Source organism: Globicephala melas, chromosome 13 (genome assembly GCF_963455315.2).
Source record: "Globicephala melas chromosome 13, mGloMel1.2, whole genome shotgun sequence".
NCBI classification, from domain to species: Eukaryota; Metazoa; Chordata; class Mammalia; order Artiodactyla; family Delphinidae; genus Globicephala; species Globicephala melas.
The window spans coordinates 47,102,990-47,123,620 of NC_083326.1; the positions used below are offsets into that span (position 1 = coordinate 47,102,990).

At 35.8% G+C, this 20,631-nt stretch overlaps 1 protein-coding gene across 2 annotated transcripts in view; it reads right to left on the reverse strand.

Annotated features, from left to right (window-relative positions):
* TAF4B (TATA-box binding protein associated factor 4b) overlaps positions 1–20,631 on the reverse strand; it is a 116,518-nt gene that overhangs the window by 8,693 nt on the left and 87,194 nt on the right. For both annotated transcript variants that reach the window (XM_030876449.2, XM_060310361.1), the window contains one exon: positions 11,318–11,428. In XM_030876449.2, the coding sequence (XP_030732309.1) occupies positions 11,318–11,428 (111 nt within the window). The remainder of the gene's footprint in view (positions 1–11,317; positions 11,429–20,631) is intronic.

Genomic DNA, 20,631 nt, shown 5'->3' on the forward strand with positions numbered 1-20,631 from the left:
GAAAGAAATATGAATTTACAGGAAAAATGAAAGAGCACTAGAAATGGTAAACATTAAAAAGCTGTTTTTATTTTCATAAGTTCTTTAAGAGATATATGACCAAGTGATATAGTACAGTGTACTATGGAGGTTAAAACATATGCATAAGTAAAATAGGTGACAACAATAGCACAAAGGATGGGAGGAATTTGTATAATGGAATTATATAGTTAAAAGGTTTTTACATGATATATGAAGTGGCATTAATTCAAGATTGAGTATAATTAGTTAAGGATACATATTGTACCTTTAAACAGATCTGTAAAGCAACCATTAAAAAAAAAAAGACGTATAGTTAAAAAGCCAAAAGAGGATATAGAATGGTATACTAAAACACTACTTGGTTAACTCAAAAGATGACAACAAAGGAGAAACAAAAAAACAGAGGGACAAACAGAAAATGGCAAGATGGTAAACTCAAATCTAATCATAGTAATAATTGCATCAAATGTAAATGGACTAAACAGTCCAAATAAATTTTCAGACTGGATACAAATCCAAAGCTCAATTACATGCTACTCATAAGAAACCAGCTTTAAATAAAGACACAGATAGGCTGGAAGTAAAAGAATGGAGAAATGATAAATCATGCTAATACTAAGCATAAGAAGTGCTGGTGTAGTTATAATAATATCAAAGTAAACTTTAAGACAAGGAATATTAGAAATGAGAACAATTTCACAATGACAAAAGGGAGCAATTCATCAAAAAGACATAATGTGTTTGCACTTAGTAAGACCATCAAATAAAAGAAGCAAAAATCGACAGGTAAACATAGACAAATGTACAATTATAGGTAAAAGAAAAGAAAACAACTTATGGAATATTATTCAACCATATATAGGAATGAAGTACTGATACATGCTACAATATGGATGGATCTTGAAAACATTACGCTAAGTCAAAGAAATTAGATACAAAAGGCCAAATATTGTATAATTCCTTTTATATGAATGCCTAGAACAAGTAAATCCATAGAGACAGATGGTTGCACAGCTATGTGAATATACAGTTGTCCCTAGGTATATTGGTTCCAGGACCTCCCATGGATACCAGAACCTGTGGATGCTTAAGTCCCTTATATACAGTGGCATAGCATTTGCATATAACCTCCACACAACCTCCTGCATACTTTAAATCACCACTAGATTACTTATAATACCTAATACAATGTAAATGCTATGTAAATAGTTGCCAGCACTTAGCAAATTCAAGTTTTGTTTTTTGGAACTTTCTGGAATTTTTTACCCCAAATATTTTCAATCCATGGTTGGTTGAATCCATGGATGTGGAATCCAGCAGATATGGAGGGCCAACTGTACTGACTTGCACGCTTTAAAATGATGAGGTGTGGTATGTGAATTTTATCTCAACAAAAATCCAAATAATGGCACAGTCTGGTAAGTCAAACAAACAAGTTCAAATAAACATTTCAAAAACAACTTATATTTATTCTTTTCAATACTCTCCACAATTCTTAGGAAAAAATGCATAAATAGGAATTCAACAACATACTCTAAATAGGTACTGTTGCAATGCTTAAGGCAGATACATTGTTTTCCATGTAAACCTGATTTTCACTGGTAACATTAGTTGAAAATCTGAACATTTTATTTCAGAATATTTCAGAGAGAAATTTACTGTCATTTAAACTACCAAATAATTTTATTGCTGATTTCTCCTCTCTTCTTTATTCTTGTGTATTTATGTCATTTTCACTCCTTTACTAACATTTAAGGGGGATTTGGGAAGGAGGGAAGATAAACCCATAATGTGCAATTCAACTTATTTCACAGGGGGTCCCTGAAGATAGTTGACAAGGTGTCAGACTTTAAATCTCTGGAAAATTTTAAAGATCCATCTAAAATTCAGATTTATGTTTAAATCATTTACAAAAAAGAGGCATATTTGTTTATGGAAGTGTGAGCAAAATAAAATGTGAAAAATATATCTCAAAACATAAAAAAGCTGCTTCTTTATCTAAAGTAATAATGCTCTAAATTCTAATGAATCTATATGATATTTATAGAAGGTGTTAGATGACAACAAATCTGTAATCTGAAATCTCTAATTCTGTTTGTCTCCTAGTAGATTTTAAGCTGCTGTGTTTCCTCAAATCATTTCAGGCTTAATATTTCAATTATAATCTACTCAGATCCTCAAATAATGAAAACTAGTAAATACGGTAAACAAAATGACATCTATGTAAGATCAATCATTCAAATACCCATAAGAATTCAACTCAGTTCTCTATTTCAAAATACACACATTTCTAAGTTATGAAAGAAAATGTCCATAAATAATTTTAATGCTTAAATAAAAATTAAAAAACCCAAGTATCTCCCTCATAAGGTATTTTAGAGGTTTTTCACACTTCGACACCATGTTTCCATACAGAAATAGAACCTCAACCTTTGAAGAGGACACATAGAAATGGTAGAGATACAATAAAGGAAAAATTGTAGTGACTAAAATATTTTGAAATGACTGATCACATCTGTTGCTAAAAGGGAATGGGAAAATTGGCATTCACACAGTGGTGGAAACTGGCACAAAGTTTTTGGAAAGTATTATGGAAATATCTATTAAAATTTAAGATGTGCATACCCTTTGACCCAGAAGTTCCATTTCTAGAAATCAATTTGGCAAAATAAATGGGTGCATGAAGATAGAGGATGTTAACTGTTTATAACAAACCAATGAAAATATTCTAAATGTCTATCAGTGGATCATAGAATTACGGCACAAAAGTATGTACCAGTATGGAAAAATGTCCAAGATGCAGTGCTTCACAAATTGTAAAACAGTACTTTTAGGATGATCCCATTATAGTAATTAAGAGCACAGACAAACATCAAATTCTCTGGATGTGTATCTGGGCTTCTCCACTTACTAACTGTGGAACTCTGGAAAAGTAATCTTCCCTATACCTCAACTTTTTCATTTAGGGAAAATAATAGTATGATTTTACAAAGGAGTTACAAGGACTAACCAAGATAATACATTCTAAGTGCTTGCTAAAAGTAAACTATTATTATATATGCAATTGTAAATATATATATATATTTGATTATATTAGGTAGAACTATATAAAATTGCCAATACTTGATAGTTTTTCACCTATGAAAACGGCAAGTTCATATGGTTTAACCTAATACATGCATGGATAATTTTGGAAAGGGTAACCCAAGAAACTTAAGAGCTGTTTGTAATACTCTTTTATACTATTTTGACATTTTCAACATGAGCAGTTAACAAACACTCTTCTCTCCCAAATAAAAAGCTATCTACTCTATTCCCCTTGCTTTAAGCAGTACTATCTTAAAAGTATGACAGACATTTTTCTTCCCCCCAAAATCAATAATCATTTGTTGAATGTATAATCTACCTTCTGATAGTACTCTTCTAGAAACTGAGTCTTCTTCATTTCAGAGAAATTTAGACTTCATAAGAAACTTGCAAGCATTGGAAAGGATCTTACCATACCTAGGTAAATTCATACTAGTTTAAACAATGGAAGAAAGTTATCACTGAAATCTATTCTAAATATTATATTCCAAAGAGTTTTGATTTTAATAATTCTATACAACTATCCTTATATAAAGGTGGGTGGGAAGAGAGAAGAAAAGTCAAGAAATAAGAACAAAATAATATTTTCTGGCAGGTACAAAGAAACGTGTGGGGGAGTCTGTGTTTGAGACCACCACACGTCTAGTGCTTTGGAAGCCCTAGCCTGCTCCATGTTGAAGATTCTTGGAAAGGTAATAATGGGGGAAATAATTAAGTCCAGAAATTCCCTAATCATCTTCCTCTGAAGAAGACAAAGCAATGGAATCCATCTTAACTGTGCCTCCTGATATTTCCTCTTATCTGATACAGACGCACACAAACCAGCAAAGTTCCATCCGTTCTTGGACAGAACACTCTCTGGTACCATCACTGCCTTTCCAGGACATCCCATCTTCCCCAGACTTCATTTTTGTCTATGAGCAGGAAGCTAATGCTGAGTGCTTGTTTTAAAAAACAGGTACATCATTACCTGGCACTTAACTTGCTAACTTCCACTTCCTTGAAGGGGCGCACCACCAAAGAACAGAAATAATGAGAGAGGGACAGAGAATACTGTTGTTAGGATTAGCATGGAGGGAAAAAAATGGCTACCCACCACACAGACTTCTTCAGCATCTCAGAGATAGTTCTTGGACTCCAGTAAGCAATTCTTTTCCTGAACGCTCAAAGACATCCTAAGACACTGAGGATATAGTATTAAATCATGAGGACAGGCAAATGTTTGTGCTACTATGACTCTGATAAATTTTTTCTCAGATATATTCAAATTAGTAGAATGCTCAGGTGATTTCTGGCTGTCTATGAAGTAACTACAATTATTTTTCTTTTTCTTAAGAAGAAAATTATAACAGCTCAAGAAAAAAATTTTTTTCAAAACACAATGCGTTTTATTACTTTTTACACTGCTTCATAGTAACTTGTGATTTTTCTTCAAACAATTTCAGTTTAGTTTCTAAAAAAAACCTTTATTTCCCACCTGATTTTCAAACTTTTATACTAGGTACAAAAAAATTCACATAAATGAATTTTCAAACCCTGAGATATCTTTAACCTAAAACAGGTTAGGCCCTAATGGTGTACTTTGCCCTTCAGAGGACTAGGCATCTAGCAGAGTAGAGACGTTCTGTTTTAGGGCACCTACACACAGGTTAAAATAACAAAGAAAACATATGGAAAGATTCTTAAAGCTCTATTGTTTCCTTTATAGCAACATCATTTATTTCTTTATCCTGATTTTTTTATTGCAGTTTGCCCACAGTCTTCTGAAAACTGCCTTCCCTCTCCCTACCTTGTCCCCCCAAAATCAAAGTACTCTAATACTTTAAACATCAAATTGGAGCTAAAGGGAAAGGTAAGTTGCTACAATAGATATATCACAAGACCCTCAAGTTCTATACAGAGAAGTTCTAATAATATCTATAGCAAACTGCTGTGGAATACTATTTGAGATACAGGATTTTTTCAAAAGTTCATCTCTAAATACTTGTAAAAATTAATGAAACTTTCTCAGAAATCACTCATCTGTAAGCTGTAGCATGAAATATTCTTGCCAATGGAATTCAACACATTATTCTAAAATGGTCCTTTCTCACCTTCTTAAGCCTACTCATAAAATACTGCAATGTGATAATTTCTATTATTAATGTTATAGTGAGACCACTAAACATAAATGGTTAAGAATATAGACTTAGGGCTCTGCAGTAGAATCATTTTATAGGTTCTATCCAAATAATATTTGCTTGGCTAATAATATTTAAAGAATGCTTGTTTTAAAAATATTTACAAGTATGCCTAACTGAAATGCCTTATTTTCAAGGTATACAAATTTAAAAAGTACAATAAAGAAGAAATGAATTTTAGGAATGCACCTTTAATTGTAGGGAGATATAGCAAAACTGTTATCAATATCTAACATTTATCTCTGAATTAGAATTCAGCTGTGGAAAAAAAATATGTTTGTCTGAAAGCAATTCTGATTCAACCAAATTTTCTATTTATTGCTAAGAAACGTTTCAAAAAAGCCCCTTCTCCTCATTATCTTCCTCTAAAATTCTTACAGTTTTACAGGGTAGTACTTTAACCTGCTTCTAGATAGAAAGGACATACACTTACCTATATAGTAATAATGTCTTTGTTTCAGTTAGCAAATGAACACTATTTTAAGCAACACATACCAGGTATATCAATACTATAAGCATCATGTAGTTGATCTGGCACTGTAACCACTTACTTTTAAAAGAAATATCAGCATTTTCAAGCCAATATGTTATAAGGTTAAAATAAAACCTATCTTTATTTTCAATAAAATAAAGAAATATTGTTATGATGGTTGGCTCATTAAGTTAGGTGAACTATTTGAAAGTAATGCTAATAGAGAAAAGATAGAGCCTTTATAATCCAAGGACCTAAAATCAATGCAGGAAGTAAAGTTATTAATGACTTAACATTCCAAAGAACCCCAAACACATCACCTCAGCGTATACATACATGACATACACATGGAAACACTCTAAATCTTTAAGTAGGTTCTAGATTACTGCATAGGTATCTGTACAGCCTATGTTAATTTAAGAACTAATTTCATATGCATATATTCTTATCTATAACTTCAACACACAGCAGTAAATTAAGGACAAATTAAATACTCCAAAGTAGTAAATTTTAAGTCCTCCCCCCGCCGCCCAGAGCCAACAGGCTTATGAAACAAATAATTTGGTTCTAAATGATAATTGGTACTTGTTGCTTTTTGCCAGGTTAACACGAGGAGACAGGAGCTGATGCTATTCAACTCTACCAAGACTTCTGAGAATATCAATGTAAATCTACACAGAGAATAGTTTAATGTATAAATTGTACAACTAGAAAGATTTTTTAAAGGATAAGAGCCAGTTTTGCTTTGTTTTACATAATAGAAAAATATACTAAAGGAAGAAGGTCTAAAACGAATTTCTCCAAATTTATTATTGTTGATTTATTATCAACAAAAATTATAATCTATGAATGCTGAACGTTCTAAGTTTAATTCTCTGAATTTTACATTTTTTAAAATTACCGTTTTATGCAATCTTCCAAACTGAAACCTCTTCCCTTCAGTACTAAAAACCTGCATTTGAACTAAGGAGTTTACTCTTCAAAGAGCAAGACTCTACCTCACTCCCCTCTGGGATTATATGCTTATTCTAGTAAATTCAAATCAAACAGGTAAGATTTCAGGTTTCCATCTATAAAGAAAGAGGCAGACAAAAAGTAGACCCTCAGTCTTCAAGGTATAGAATGTTAAAAATCTAAATGGTTTCATACATCAATTTTGTGTTATTTGTGAGAGAACAAAAAACCTGAATCGTTAAAGGGTTTTTAACAATCCTGATTCATGCAATTTAAGTGATTGGAGGGGCAAATCAATCAGCAGTATATGTAGACACTGAAAGAGCATACAGCAGGGTTCTCTCTAGTTTCCCATTTTTCAAAGAAAATTACCTTTGAAGTTAAAACACCATGAATAAAAATCAACAAAAAAATAGTTTTCAGCTAATTTCAAAATAAGGATTGTACTAAAATGTCACCAACTCATTAAAGAAATGGATATTTTCAATTCAGGTTGGCATTACTTAAAAGTACTCGCTGTTATAATTCAGTAAAAGTCTGACAACGATCGAAGTTTAAAGTCCAGGAATAAAGGGGAAAACATACAGGCCTAAGTCCTCAAAACTGAAGAAGCACCAAGCAAACACACACTTCAGTATATTTATAGCCAAGTTAGAACACATCTGTTTTGAAATTTAAAAATTAAATAAGCTTATATTTTAAAGCTAATAGATAAATCATATAAACTGATATTTTTTAATCACTGTTTTGAACATCAACAGTACATTTCATTTTCCCCCCTGTAACCTATGGACTTCCTCAGATTCAAACATACAATCGATGAAAAATTCTTTAAAATCTCTGATTATTAGAAACCAGGGAACATTTAATGTTTCTGAGATTTGTGGCGAACTCAAATGAGACATAAAAATGAAGCTTTGAAGAGATTAATGATTAACAGTTCAAATTCACTATGGATCATTAATACTACTTATAAAATTCTATTAAAAGCTAAAATAATGGTACTATTACTATGATGACAAAGATGACAATTTATTAGGCCTGTACTTGAGGCCAGGAACTAATTAAGCACTTTACATAATCCAATCCTTAAAACATTGTAAGGCGGGTATTACACCCATATTCCAGATGGGGATAATTGAGGTAAGAGGTTTAAAGAACTTGTCAAAGGTTACAAAACTTAATGGTCAAGAACCAAACCCAGATTTGACTGAGTCCAAACTATTATGTACTTATGATGCTATGACGCTTCCCCACGAAGCAAACATTTAACAGGATTTGTTGTATAAAGCTACCATTATCAAAAAGTAGGGCAGGAACTCAGACATCCCTGTAGCTCTTTCTCAAAGGAATTATAATATTATAAAGAATAACTTTATGTGGATGAAAAAAGATTACAAGTAACTGTTCTTGCCAAAAAGAAAAAACTATGTTAACTACGCCATATTTATAGGAATACGCTTAATGATGAAATAGCATGCCCACTTTTAATAAAATATTTACACATTTACATACAAATAGACCAAAAATAAAGGGCAGTGGGTTGTCCTGTGCTAGAGAAGTAGGAACATAAAAAACTCTACTGGACTAGTGTTACCATATTTTAAAATATACTAAGATTTGGAAACTTGCGGTCACAAAAAGACAAATACTAAATGATTCCATTTACATGAGCTATCTAAGTAGTCAAATTCATAGAATCAAAGTAGAATGGTGGTTACCAGGGGCTGGGAAAAGGGAAGATGGGGAGTTGTTTAATGGGTATAGAGTTTCAATTTTGCAAGATGAAAAAGTTCTGGAGATGTGGTGCATAACAATGTGAATATGCTCAACACTACTGAACTGTACACTTAAAAATGGTTAAGATGGTTAAAAAGAAAGATTTGGTACTAATACATAAATAGCCATAAACAGATATACATCACTAGACTGGTCCTGCTGCACTTATATGGTAGTTGCTAGTCACATGTGACTATTAAAATTTACATTAATTAAAAAAATTAAAACTATTTCCTCAATCACACTAGCCACAGCTCAACTGCTCAACAGCCATATGTAGTTGCTGAGGACAGCACAGACAGCACATTCTCATCACAGAAAGTTCTATTAGCTAGCACTGGGTCAGAGTATACAGAAACAGTCTCAAATACATATGGAAATTTGTATTTGACACAAAATTGTTTGTGATAAAGGTGGCATTTCAAATCAGTGGGGAAAGAATCATTGAGTAAACAGTGTTGGGACAATCTGCTAGCCTGGGGGAGAATGAGGGGGACGTGAGGGAGTAAAGGTAAATCCAGATCGCAACTCTTATTCAAAACAAATTCTGAGTGAACCAAAGATTTATACTTAAAAGCTGAAATGATAAAATACTAACACATAAGTCTAATTATTAAGAAAGGGCTTTCCAAACACAATAGAACCCCAGGAGGACAAAAGCAGAAGACTGATTTTTTTTTTTTTAATTTAAGAAAATATAAACTTTTAGGTGAATAAAGCCGAGACAAACTGAAAGGAAAGTGGAGGGAGGTGTGGAGTGTTCCATTTTCTTAATCTATTAAAAAATATAACTCAGTGGGGAAAAGGTAAATTGAAATGCCAATATACACATGAAAAAATCGCTCAATTTCATTCATAATTTAAACACTCTATTAAAAATTGCATTTTCAACCATCAGATGGCAAAGAGAATCCCCAGTGTTAAATGAGAGTGTGAGAAAACAGGCACTAATGGATATAAAGCCTGATACAACTCATTCAGGAGGTAATTTTAAAATATTTATCAAAAATGAAAAGCAACAAATAATATTTATGGGTAAAATGATATTAAGTCTAGGACTGACTTTAAAATAACCTGAGGAGTGAAAAACTTACCTGAGAAGGTTGGTGTAGATATAAATAAAACAAAATTAGGCATAAACTGATAGTAGTTGCAGCAGGATGGTAGGTGTGTAGGGGATTCATACTACTCTAGCTTTGAGTATGTTTGAATTTTTCCAAAAAGGTTTTCCTATTAATGCACACCCTTTAACCCAGGTATTCCATTTCTAGGTATTTAGTCTATAGTTACGTTGGACAAGCACACAACAAGGTAAGTACAAGGATGTTCTCTGAGGCAATAAAAGCAAAGACCCGGAAACAACCTACATTTCCATTAGAGAACTGGTTGAATACATTATTTATCTAAACACAGTAATGCCATATACCTTTAAAAAGTAAGGAGATAAATTATATGAGAGATATTACGGAAAAGGGGAAAAGTATCAAGAGCAGAACAATAGACACAGTTTGACTGCATTTAGTAAAAACAAAATCAAATGTGGATTTGTGAAGGCACATGAGATACATGCCCATATTCACAACGAATTCTAGAAGGATATGTGAGAATCTTAATGGTGGTTACATCTGGCTGGGCAGGAGATGGGGGACTAGAAATCTGTGAGGAGGAAACATTTATTTTTTTCAAACATTTTTATACTATGAATTTTTTTTGCATGTGAACATATTGCATTCATTACACTTTTATTAATAAAAAGAACTAGACTTTTAAAATCCTTCTTCTATTGAGATGATTGTCATTCATTTAGGAAACATCAGTGTTTAGGGTCAGCACTGGGAGGAGCTTGTCTCAAAGCACATTTAAGTTTTACAGAGCAGAACAGACGAGCCGTGGTTCCTTTACTGCTGACCTAGCTCAGGGCTCTTATCGAACCTGTATCTCAGCCCTGATAACCGATCTGAAAATCTATCACTACAGCAAATAATTGCTCTAAAGATGTAAGTAAGATCCTTCCTTGGTGTTAATCAAACATTAATGATATTTATTGAATATGTATGTGCCCGGTCCTGTGGGAGATACAAAGGAAAAGGATTATAGTCTTGCTCAAGAAATTCATAATCTCACAGAAGAGAAAACACGCACGCGAGGAGCAGAGAATGATTAATGCCATGCAAACACATTATGTGCTGAGAAAAGGAGAAGTCAGTGTGGGTATGCAGAGTCAAGGTTCATGATAGAAATGAGAGGGCAGACTTGATTTTAACAGATGAGCTGGATTTAGATACACAGCGGGGAGAAAATTACATAAAACTGCCTGAAAGAGTGTACAGAAGAAACTGCGATAGTGAGATTCAGTATAACTAGAGATGGGGGATAGGAAAAAGTATAAAATAAGTAATTAGTAGGAGTAAAGTTCAATGTGATATATATTTTTAAAAACAAGCAAAAATTGGGCTTCCCTGGTGGCGCAGTGGTTGAGAGTCCACCTGCCGATACAGGGCACATGGGTTTGTGCCCCGGTCCGGGAAGATCCCACATGCCGCGGAGCGGCTGGACCCGTGAGCCATGGCCGCTGAACCTGCGCGTCCGGAGCCTGTGCTCCGCAACTGGAGAGGCCACAACAGTGAGAGGCCCACGTACCGCAAAAAAAAAAAAACCAAAAAAAAAAACAAGCAAAAATTAAGATTTTTATAAAAGAGGCAAAGGAGAGTTTTAACAAGTATTTGACAGCAACAGTGTGCAAGGCAGAGTAAATTTGCATTCTTTGCTTCCTTTAGGCTTGTTTTGACATGAAAAATAAAATAAACAAACGTTATTTCAATACCTCACTTCCAGACCCGGATTCTAGTGGTCTCTTCTTCCTTGGTCCAATAGCTGCAAGAGCTGTGAGATTAGCATCTCTATGCTGTATCTGCGCGAGCTCCAACTGTTGTAACTAGAAGATGGAATTAAAAAAAAGAAAAAAATCAACGTTTACACACAGTGATGCTCAAAGGGGGAAAGAAACTGATCACTAAGCCCACTTCTCTGTTCTTTACTAAATACGTGACAGTGTAAAATAAATATCAGATTTCCCTAACAGCCAACAGTACATCATTTCTTGAACCCTTTCCTCTAACAAACTCTTTATTCCTGAATCTCTAAATAGAAGAGGCAGAATTTAGGTAAGGAAGAAGTATGGAATAGATGAAAAAGAAGAAAAGAAGCACCCCTAGAGCTTAAGCTCTCCTTAGTTTAAGCACAGGTTAAGAAATGCCTGAAGAATAAGTTGAACGGTAAATTGGAGGGAAAGTGGCCAAAATATAGTCAAACTTTTTGGAATAAGAGAGAATTACAGTTGGCCTTTGAACAACAGATGTGGGGGGTAGAGGTGCAGACCCTCTATGCAGTAGAAAGTTCACATGTAACTTATCGTTGGCTCTCCACATCCAAGGTTCCTCCATATCCACGTATCTGCATCCATTAATTCAACTAACTGAGAATCGTGTAGCACTGTAGTAGGTACTTAGTGAACAAAACATGCATAAAAGGGAACCCACGCAATTCAAACCTGTGTTGTTCAAAGGTCAATGGTACTTAAAAATAGTTTCTGTACATTATAGGAAACAGTTTTATGCTGTATGATTTACAAAGCACTTCCTTAAAATTAACTCAGTTAACTCTTACAACGACACTGAAAGTTATATATTAATTGCTATAATAACATGAAAATTATACATATACTTTTTTTTTAATAACTAAGGGAGAAAGTGAGGTTTTAAGAAATTGGGAAAACTTCATAAAGGTCACACAAATAATAAGTGGTAGAAATAGAACGCAGAGCCAAGTGTTCTCATTATAAACCTTTTCAATATATCACACTTTCTTATGGATTTACTCTGTATCTATCCTCATGTCAACAATTGAAAGTGAGTTAGTATTGTTTTGTTGTACAGCTTTCATTATGCCTAACCCAAATGACCAAATCTACAAGGTATAATTTTTTAGTATTTGGGCACTAAACTATTCAGGGGCACCCATCAAAGATGCCTCATCAAGGTAGATAAATTTAAGATATTAAAACTGGGAAATAAATGCATGAAACATAGCATCATTTCACGAAGGCAAGTAAGTGTCAAATGGTATTCTTTAAAAAAAAACAAGGTGAAGAAGTCAAAATAAAATATCACTACACAGGTTGCTAAGTTTTTCTGGAAAAGGAAGCAGGCTTAATTCCCACCAAAATCTTATTAGTGTGGAGAAGAAGGAAGAAAGAACCTGGCACTGGTTGCTAGATAAATATTCAAACAAGATCAGACTCCAAGATAGTCAACTGAAAGTAACCTATTGGGGAACCATAAAGTTATCCTGAGAATATTTTTCTAAAAGAACACTAACTAAATTTTTAACATTAAAAAAAAAAGCCTAGATGAAAGAAGCAAACAATTTATGATGAAATAGGCAGTCTCAGAGGGACACAAAGTAAAGATCACTTCAAATTATTTTATAATATCAGAGGAAAGACAAAGAATAAGCCATAGGTAACTGAATCCAGCAAAGCAGAAAACACTTAACTAAAGAAAATGAACTAGGAACCATTTTCCATTTGTTCCCCAAATAACAGAGCAGAAATCCTTCATTTAAATTGTATATTTACTTATATATAAATTGCTAGAAAACTATTTTCAGGAGTTATAAACCATCTTTTGTTAATGCTGGCCTTTTAAATAAAATATATAGTTTTAGAGTCTGATGCTGTCACAACATAGAACTTGTAGGTGACAAAATATAATTTTAATTAATCTACCCTGCAGCACAAATCAAACAACAAGCTATATTTTAGTCTTTCCCTGTAGAGAAATGGCATCTGCACGATAGTCACACCAAATAAATAGTTTTAAAATTGACCTCTGTCATCAAATTCCACTACCTATATAGGAAAACATTTTCTCTCACTCTGCAAATTACACTTTGGTTTTCAGAAATCTCACAGACGTTTAAGAAAATTTTGCAAAACTATTAACAAAAATGGAAACTGACAATAGGTTGGTTGTATTAACAACGAACTACCTTAAAACCAATGTATTTTGGGGCTTCCCTGGTGGCGCAGTGGTTGAGACTCCACCTGCCGATGCAGGGGACATGGGTTCGTGCCCCGGTCTGGGAAGATCGCACATGCCGTGGAGCGGCTGGGCCCGTGAGCCATGGCCGCTGAGCCTGCGCGTCTGGAGCCTGTGCTCCACAACAGGAGAGGCCACAACAGTGAGAGGCCCGCGTACCACAAAAAAACCCTATGTATTTTGGCCAGCACAATATAGAAAAACTATGGACTTTTTTTTTAAACATCTTCATTGGAGTATAATTGCTTTACAATGGTGTGTCAGTTTCTGCTTTATAACAAAGTGAATCAGCTATACATATTCACATATCACCATATCTCCTCCCTCTTGCGTCTCCCTCCTACCCTCCTTATCCCATCCCTCTAGGTGGTCACAAAGCACCGAGGTGATCTCCCTATGCCATGCGGCTGCTTCCCACTAGCTATCTATTTTATATTTGGTAGTATATGTAAATCCATGCCACTTTCTCACTTCGTCCCAGCTTACCCTTCCCCCTCCCCGTGTGCTCCAGTCCATTCTCTATGTCTGCGTATTTATTCCTGTCCTGCCCTTAGGTTCTTCAGAACCTTTTTTTCTTAGATGCCATATAAATGTGTTAGCATACGGTATTTTTCTTTCTGACTTACTTCACTGTGTATGACAGACTCTAGGTCCATCTACCTCACTACAAATAACTCAATTTCATTTCTTTTTATGGCTAATATTCCATTGTATATATGTGCCACTTCTTCTTTATCCATTCATCTGTCGATGGACACTTAGGTTGCTTCCATCTCCTGGCTAATGTAAACAGAGATGCAATGAACATTGTGCTACATGACTCTTTTTGAATTATGGTTTTCTCTGCACATATGCCCAGTAGTGGGATTGCTGGGTCATACGGTAGTTCTGTTTTTTTTTTTTTTTTTAACATCTTTATTGGGGTATAATTGCTTTACAATGGTGTGTTAGTTTCTGCTTTATAACAAAGTGAATCAGTTATACATATACATATGTTCCCATATCTCTTCCCTCTTGCGAGTCTCCCTCCCTCCCACCCTCCCTATCCCACCCCTCCAGGTGGTCACAAAGCACCGAGTCGATATCCCTGTGCCATGCGGCTGCTTCCCACTAGCTATCTACCTTACGTTTGTTAGTGTATATATGTCCATGCCTCTCTCTCGCCCTGTCACAGCTCACCCTTCCCCCTCCCCATATCCTCAAGTCCGTTCTCCAGTAGGTCTGTGTCTTTATTCCTGTCTTACCCCTAGGTTCTTCATGACATTTTTTGTTCTTAAATTCCATATATATGTGTTAGCATACGGTATTTGTCTTTTTCTTTCTGACTTACTTCACTCTGTATGACAGACTCTAGGTCTATCCACCTCATTACAAATAGCTCAATTTTGTTTCTTTTTATGGCTGAGTAATATTCCATTGTATATATGTGCCACATCTTCTTTATCCATTCATCCGATGATGGGCACTTAGGTTGTTTCCATCTCTGGGCTATTGTAAATAGAGCTGCAATGAACATTTTGGTACATGAGTCTTTTTGAATTTTGGTTTTCTCAGGGTATATGCCCAGTAGTGGGATTGCTGGGTCATATGGTAGTTCTATTTTTAGTTTTTTAAGGAACCTCCATACTGTTCTCCATAGTGGATGTATCAATTTACATTCCCAACAACAGTGCAAGAGGGTCCCCTTTTCTCCACACCCTCTTCAGCATTGTTTGTAGATTTTTTGATGATGGCCATTCTGACTGGTGTGAGGTGATACTTCACTGTAGTTTTGATTTGCATTTCTCTAATGATTAGTGATGTAGAGCACTCTTTCATGTGTTCGTTGGGAATCTGTATATCTTCTTTAGAGAAATGTCTATTTAGGTCTTCTGCCCATTTTTGAATTGGGTTGTTTGTTTTTTTGATATTGAGCTGCATGACCTGCTTGTAAATTTTGGAGATTAATCCTTTGTCAGTTGCTTCGTTTGCAAATATTTTATCCCATTCTGAGGGTTGCTTTTCGTCTTGTTTATGGTTTCCTTTGCTGAGAAAAAGCTTTTAAGTTTCATTAGGTCCCATTTGTTTATTTTTGTTTTTATTTCCATTTCTCTAGGAGGTGGGTCAAAAAGGATCTTGCTGTGATTTATGTCATAGAGTGTTCTGCCTATGTTTTCCTCTAGGAGTTTTATAGTGTCCGCCCTTACATTAGGTCTTTAATCCATTTTGAGTTTATTTTTGTGTATGGTGTTAGGGAGTGTTCTAATTTCATTCTTTTACATGTAGCTGTCCAGTTTTCCCAGCACCACTTATTGAAGGGGCTGTCTTTTCTCCATTGTATATTCTTGATCCTTCATCAAAAATAAGGTGACCATGAGATTGGTTCAAGATGGCAGAGTAGAAGGACGTGCTCTTACTTCCTCTTGTGAGAGCACTGGAATCACAACTAACTTCTGAGCAATCATCGACAGGAAGACACTGGAACTCACCAAAAAAGATACCCCACATCCAAAGACAAAGGAGAAGCCACAATGAGACGGTAGGAAGGGCGCAATCACAATAAAATCAAATCCCATAACTGCTGCATGGGTGACTCACAAACTGGAGAACACTTATACCACAGAAGTCCACCCACTGCAGTGAAGGTTCTGAGCCCCACGTCAGGCTTCCCAACCTGGGGGTCTGGCAACGGGAGGAGGACTTCCTAGAGAATCAGACTTTGAAGGCTAGTGGGATTTGACAGCAGGACTTCGACAGGACTGGGAGAAACAGAGACTAGACTCTAGGAGGGCACACACAAAGTACTGTGGGAATCAGGACACAGGGGAAGGATCAGTGACCCCATAGGAGACTGAACCAGAACTACCTACTAGTGTTGGAGGATCTCCTTCAGAAGCGGGGGGTGGCTGTGTCTCACCGTGAGGACAAGGACACTGGCAGCAGAAGCTCTGGGAAGTACTCCTTGGTGTGAGCCTTCCCAGAGTCCGCCATTAGTCCCACCAAAGAACCCTGGTAGGCTCCAGTGTTGGGTCGCAGCAGGCCAAACAACCAACAGGGAGGGAACCCAGCCCCACCCATCAGCAGTCAAGATGATTAAAGTTTTACCCAGCTCTACCCACCAGAGCAACAGTCAGCTCTACCCACCACCAGTCCCTCCCATCAGGAAACTTGCACAAGCCTCTTAGATAGCCTCATCCACCAGAGGGAAGACAGCAGAAGCAGGATGAACTACAATCCAGCCTGTGGAACAAAAACCACATTCAAAGAAAGACAAGATGAAAAGGCAGAGGGCTATGTACCAGATGAAGGAACAAGATAAAGCCCCAGAAAAACAACTAAATGAAGTGGAGATAGGCAACCTTCCAGAAAAACAATTCAGAATAATGACACTTAAGATGATCCAGGACCTCGGAAAAAGAATGGAGGCAAAGATCGAGAAGATGCAAGAAATGTTTAACAAAGACCTAGAAGAATTAAAGAACAAACAGAGATGAACAGTACAATAAGTGAAATGAAAAATACACTAGAAGGAATCAATATCAGAATAACTGAGGCAGAAGAACGGATAAGTGACCTGGAAGACAGAATGGTAGAATTCACTGCTGCGGGAAAGAATAAAGAAAAAAGAATGAAAAGAAATGATGACAGCCTAAGACACCTCTGGGACAACGTTAAACACAACAACATTCACATTACAGGGGTCCAGAAGGAGAAGAAAGAGAGAAAGGATGCGAGAAAATATTTGAAGATATTATAGTCGAAAACTTCCCTAACATGAGAAAGGAAAGAGCCACCCAAGTCCAGAAAGCGCACAGTCCCATACAGGATAAACCCAAGGAGAAACACGCCGAGACGCATAGTAATTAAATTGGCAAAACTTAAAGACAAAGAAAAATTATTGAAAGCAGCAAGGGAAAAATGAAATATAATATACAAGGGAACTCCCATGAGGTTAACAGATGATTTCCCAGCAGAAACTCTACAAGCCAGAAGGGAGTGGCAAGATATACTTAAGTGATGAAAGAGAAGAACCTACAACCAAGATTACTCTACCCAGCAAGGATCTCATTCAGATTCGATGGAGAAATGAAAAGCTTTACAGACAAGCAAAGGCTAAGAGAATTCAGCACCACCAAACCAGCTCTAGAGCAAATGCTGAAAGAACTTCTCTAAGTGGGAAACACAAGACAAGAAAAGGAGCTACAAAAACTAACTCAAAACAATTAAGAAAATGGTAATAGGAACATACATATCGATAATTACCTTAAACATGAATGGATTAAATGTTCCAACCAAAAGACACAGGCTTGTTGAATGGATACAAAAACAAGACCCGGGCTTCCCTGGTGGCGCAGTGGTTGGGAGTCCGCCTGCCGATGCAGGGGATGCGAGTTCGTGCCCCGGTCCGGGAGGATCCCACGTGCCGTGGAGCGGCTGGGCCCGTGAGCCATGGCCGCTGGGCCTGCGCGTCCGGAGCCTGTGCTCCGCGATGGGAGAGGCCACGGTGGTGAGAGGCCCACATACAGCAAAAGAAAAAAAAAACCCTCAAAAAACAAGACCCATCTATATGCTGTCTACAAGAGACCCACTTCAGACCTAGGGACACATACAGACTGAAAGTGAGGGGATGGAAAAAGATATTCCATGCAAATGAAAATCAAAAGACAGCTGGATTTGCAATACTTGTATCAGATAAAATAGACTTTAAAATAAAGAATGTTACAAGAGACAAGGAAAGACACTACATAACGGTCAAGGGATCAATCCAAGAAAAAGATATAACAATTATAAATATATAGGCACCCAACAAAGGAGCACCTCAATACATAAGGCAACTGCTAACAGCTATAAAAGAGGAAATTGACAGTAACACAATAATAGTGGGGGACTTTTTTAACGCCTCACTTACACCAATGGACAGATCATCCAAACAGAAAATTAATAAGGAAACACAAGCTTTAAATGACACAACAGACCAGATAGATTTAGTTGATACTTATAGGAGATTCCATCCAAAAACAACAGATTACACTTTCTTCTCAAGTGTGCATGGAACATTCTCCAGAATAGATCACCTCTTGGGTCACAAATCAAGCCTCAGTAAATTTAAGAAAATTGAAATCATATCAAGCATCTTTTCTGACCACAATGCTATGATAACAAATCAATTACAGGGGAAAAAAACGTAAAAAACACAAACACATGGAGGCTAAACAATACGTTACTAAATAACCAAGAGATCACGAAAGAAATCAAAGAGGAAATCAAAAAATACCTAGAGACAAATGACAATGAAAACACGATGATCCAAAACCTACGGGATGCAGCAAAAGTAGTTCTAAGAGGGAAGTTTATAGCAATATAAGCCTACGTCAAGAAACAAGAAATATCTCAAATGAACGATCTAAACTTACACCTAAAGTAACTAGAGAAAGAAGAACAAAGAAAACCCAAAGTTAGCAGACAGAAAGAAATCATAAAGATCAGAGCAGAAACAAATGAAAAAGAAATGAAGGAAAGAATAGCAAAGATCAATAAAACTAAAAGCTGGTTCTTTGAAAAGATAAACAAAATTGATAAACCATTAGCCACACTCATCAAGAAAAAGAGGGAGAGGACTCAAATCAATATAATTAGAAATGAAAAAGGAGAAGTTACAACAGACACCGTAGAAATACAAAGCATCCTAAGAGGCTACTACAAGCAACTCTATGCCAATAAAATGGACAACTTGGAAGAAATGGACAAATTCTTAGAAAGGTATAACCTTCCAAGATTGAACCAAGAAGAAATAGAAAATATGAACAGACCAATCACAAGTAATGAAATTGAAACTGTGATTAAAAATCTTCCAACAAACAAAAGTTCAGGACCAGATGGCTTCACAGCTGAATTCTACCAAACATTTAGAGAAGAGCTAACATCCACCCTTCTAAAACTCTTCCAAAAAACTGCAGAGGAAGGAAACCCTAAACCCATTCTATGAGGCCACCATCACTCTGATAGCAAAATCAGACAAAGATGTCACAAAGAAAGAAAATTACAGACCAATATCACTGATGAATATAGATGCAAAAATCCTCAACAAAATACTAGCAAACAGAATTCAACAACACATTAAAAGGATCATACCCCATGATCAAGTGGGATTTATCCCAGGGATGCAAGGATTCTTCAATATACACAAATCAATCAATGTGATACACCATATTAACAAACTGAAGAAGTAAAACCGTATGATCATCTCAATAGATGCAGAAAAAGCTTTTGACAAAATTCAACATTCATTTATGATAAAACTCTCCAGAAAGTGGGCATAGAGGGAACCTACCTCAACATAATAAAGGCCATATATGACAAACTCACAGCAAACATCATTCTCAATGGTGAAAAACTGAAAGCATTTCTTTCAAGATCAGGAACAAGACAAGGATGTCCACTGTCACCACTATTATTCAGCATAGCTTTGGAACTCCTAGCCACGGCAATCAGAGAAGAAAAAGAAAGAAAAGGAATACAAATCAGAAAAGAAGTAAAACTGTCACTGTCTGCAGATGACATGATACTATACATAGAGAATCCTAAAGATGCCAGCACAACACTACTAGAGCTAATCAATGAATTTGGTAAAGTTGCAGGATACAAAATTAATGCACAGAAATCTCTTGCATTCCTAAACACTAATGATGAAAAATGTGACAGAGAAATTAAGGAAACACTCCCATTTACCACAGCAACAAAAAGAATAAAATACCTAGGAATAAACCTACCGAGGAAGACAAAAGACCTGTATGCAGAAAATTATAAGACACTGATGAAAGAAATTAAAGATGATACAAACAAATGGAGAGATATACCATGTTCTTGGATTGGAAGAATCAATACTGTGAAAATCACTACACTACCCAAAACAATCTACAGATGCAATGCAATCCCTATCAAATTACCAGTGGCATTGCTTACAGAACTAGAAAAAAAAATCTTAAAATTTTTATGGAGACAGAAAAGACCCCGAATAGCCAAAGCAGTCTTCAGGGGAAAAAACAGAGCTGGAAGAATC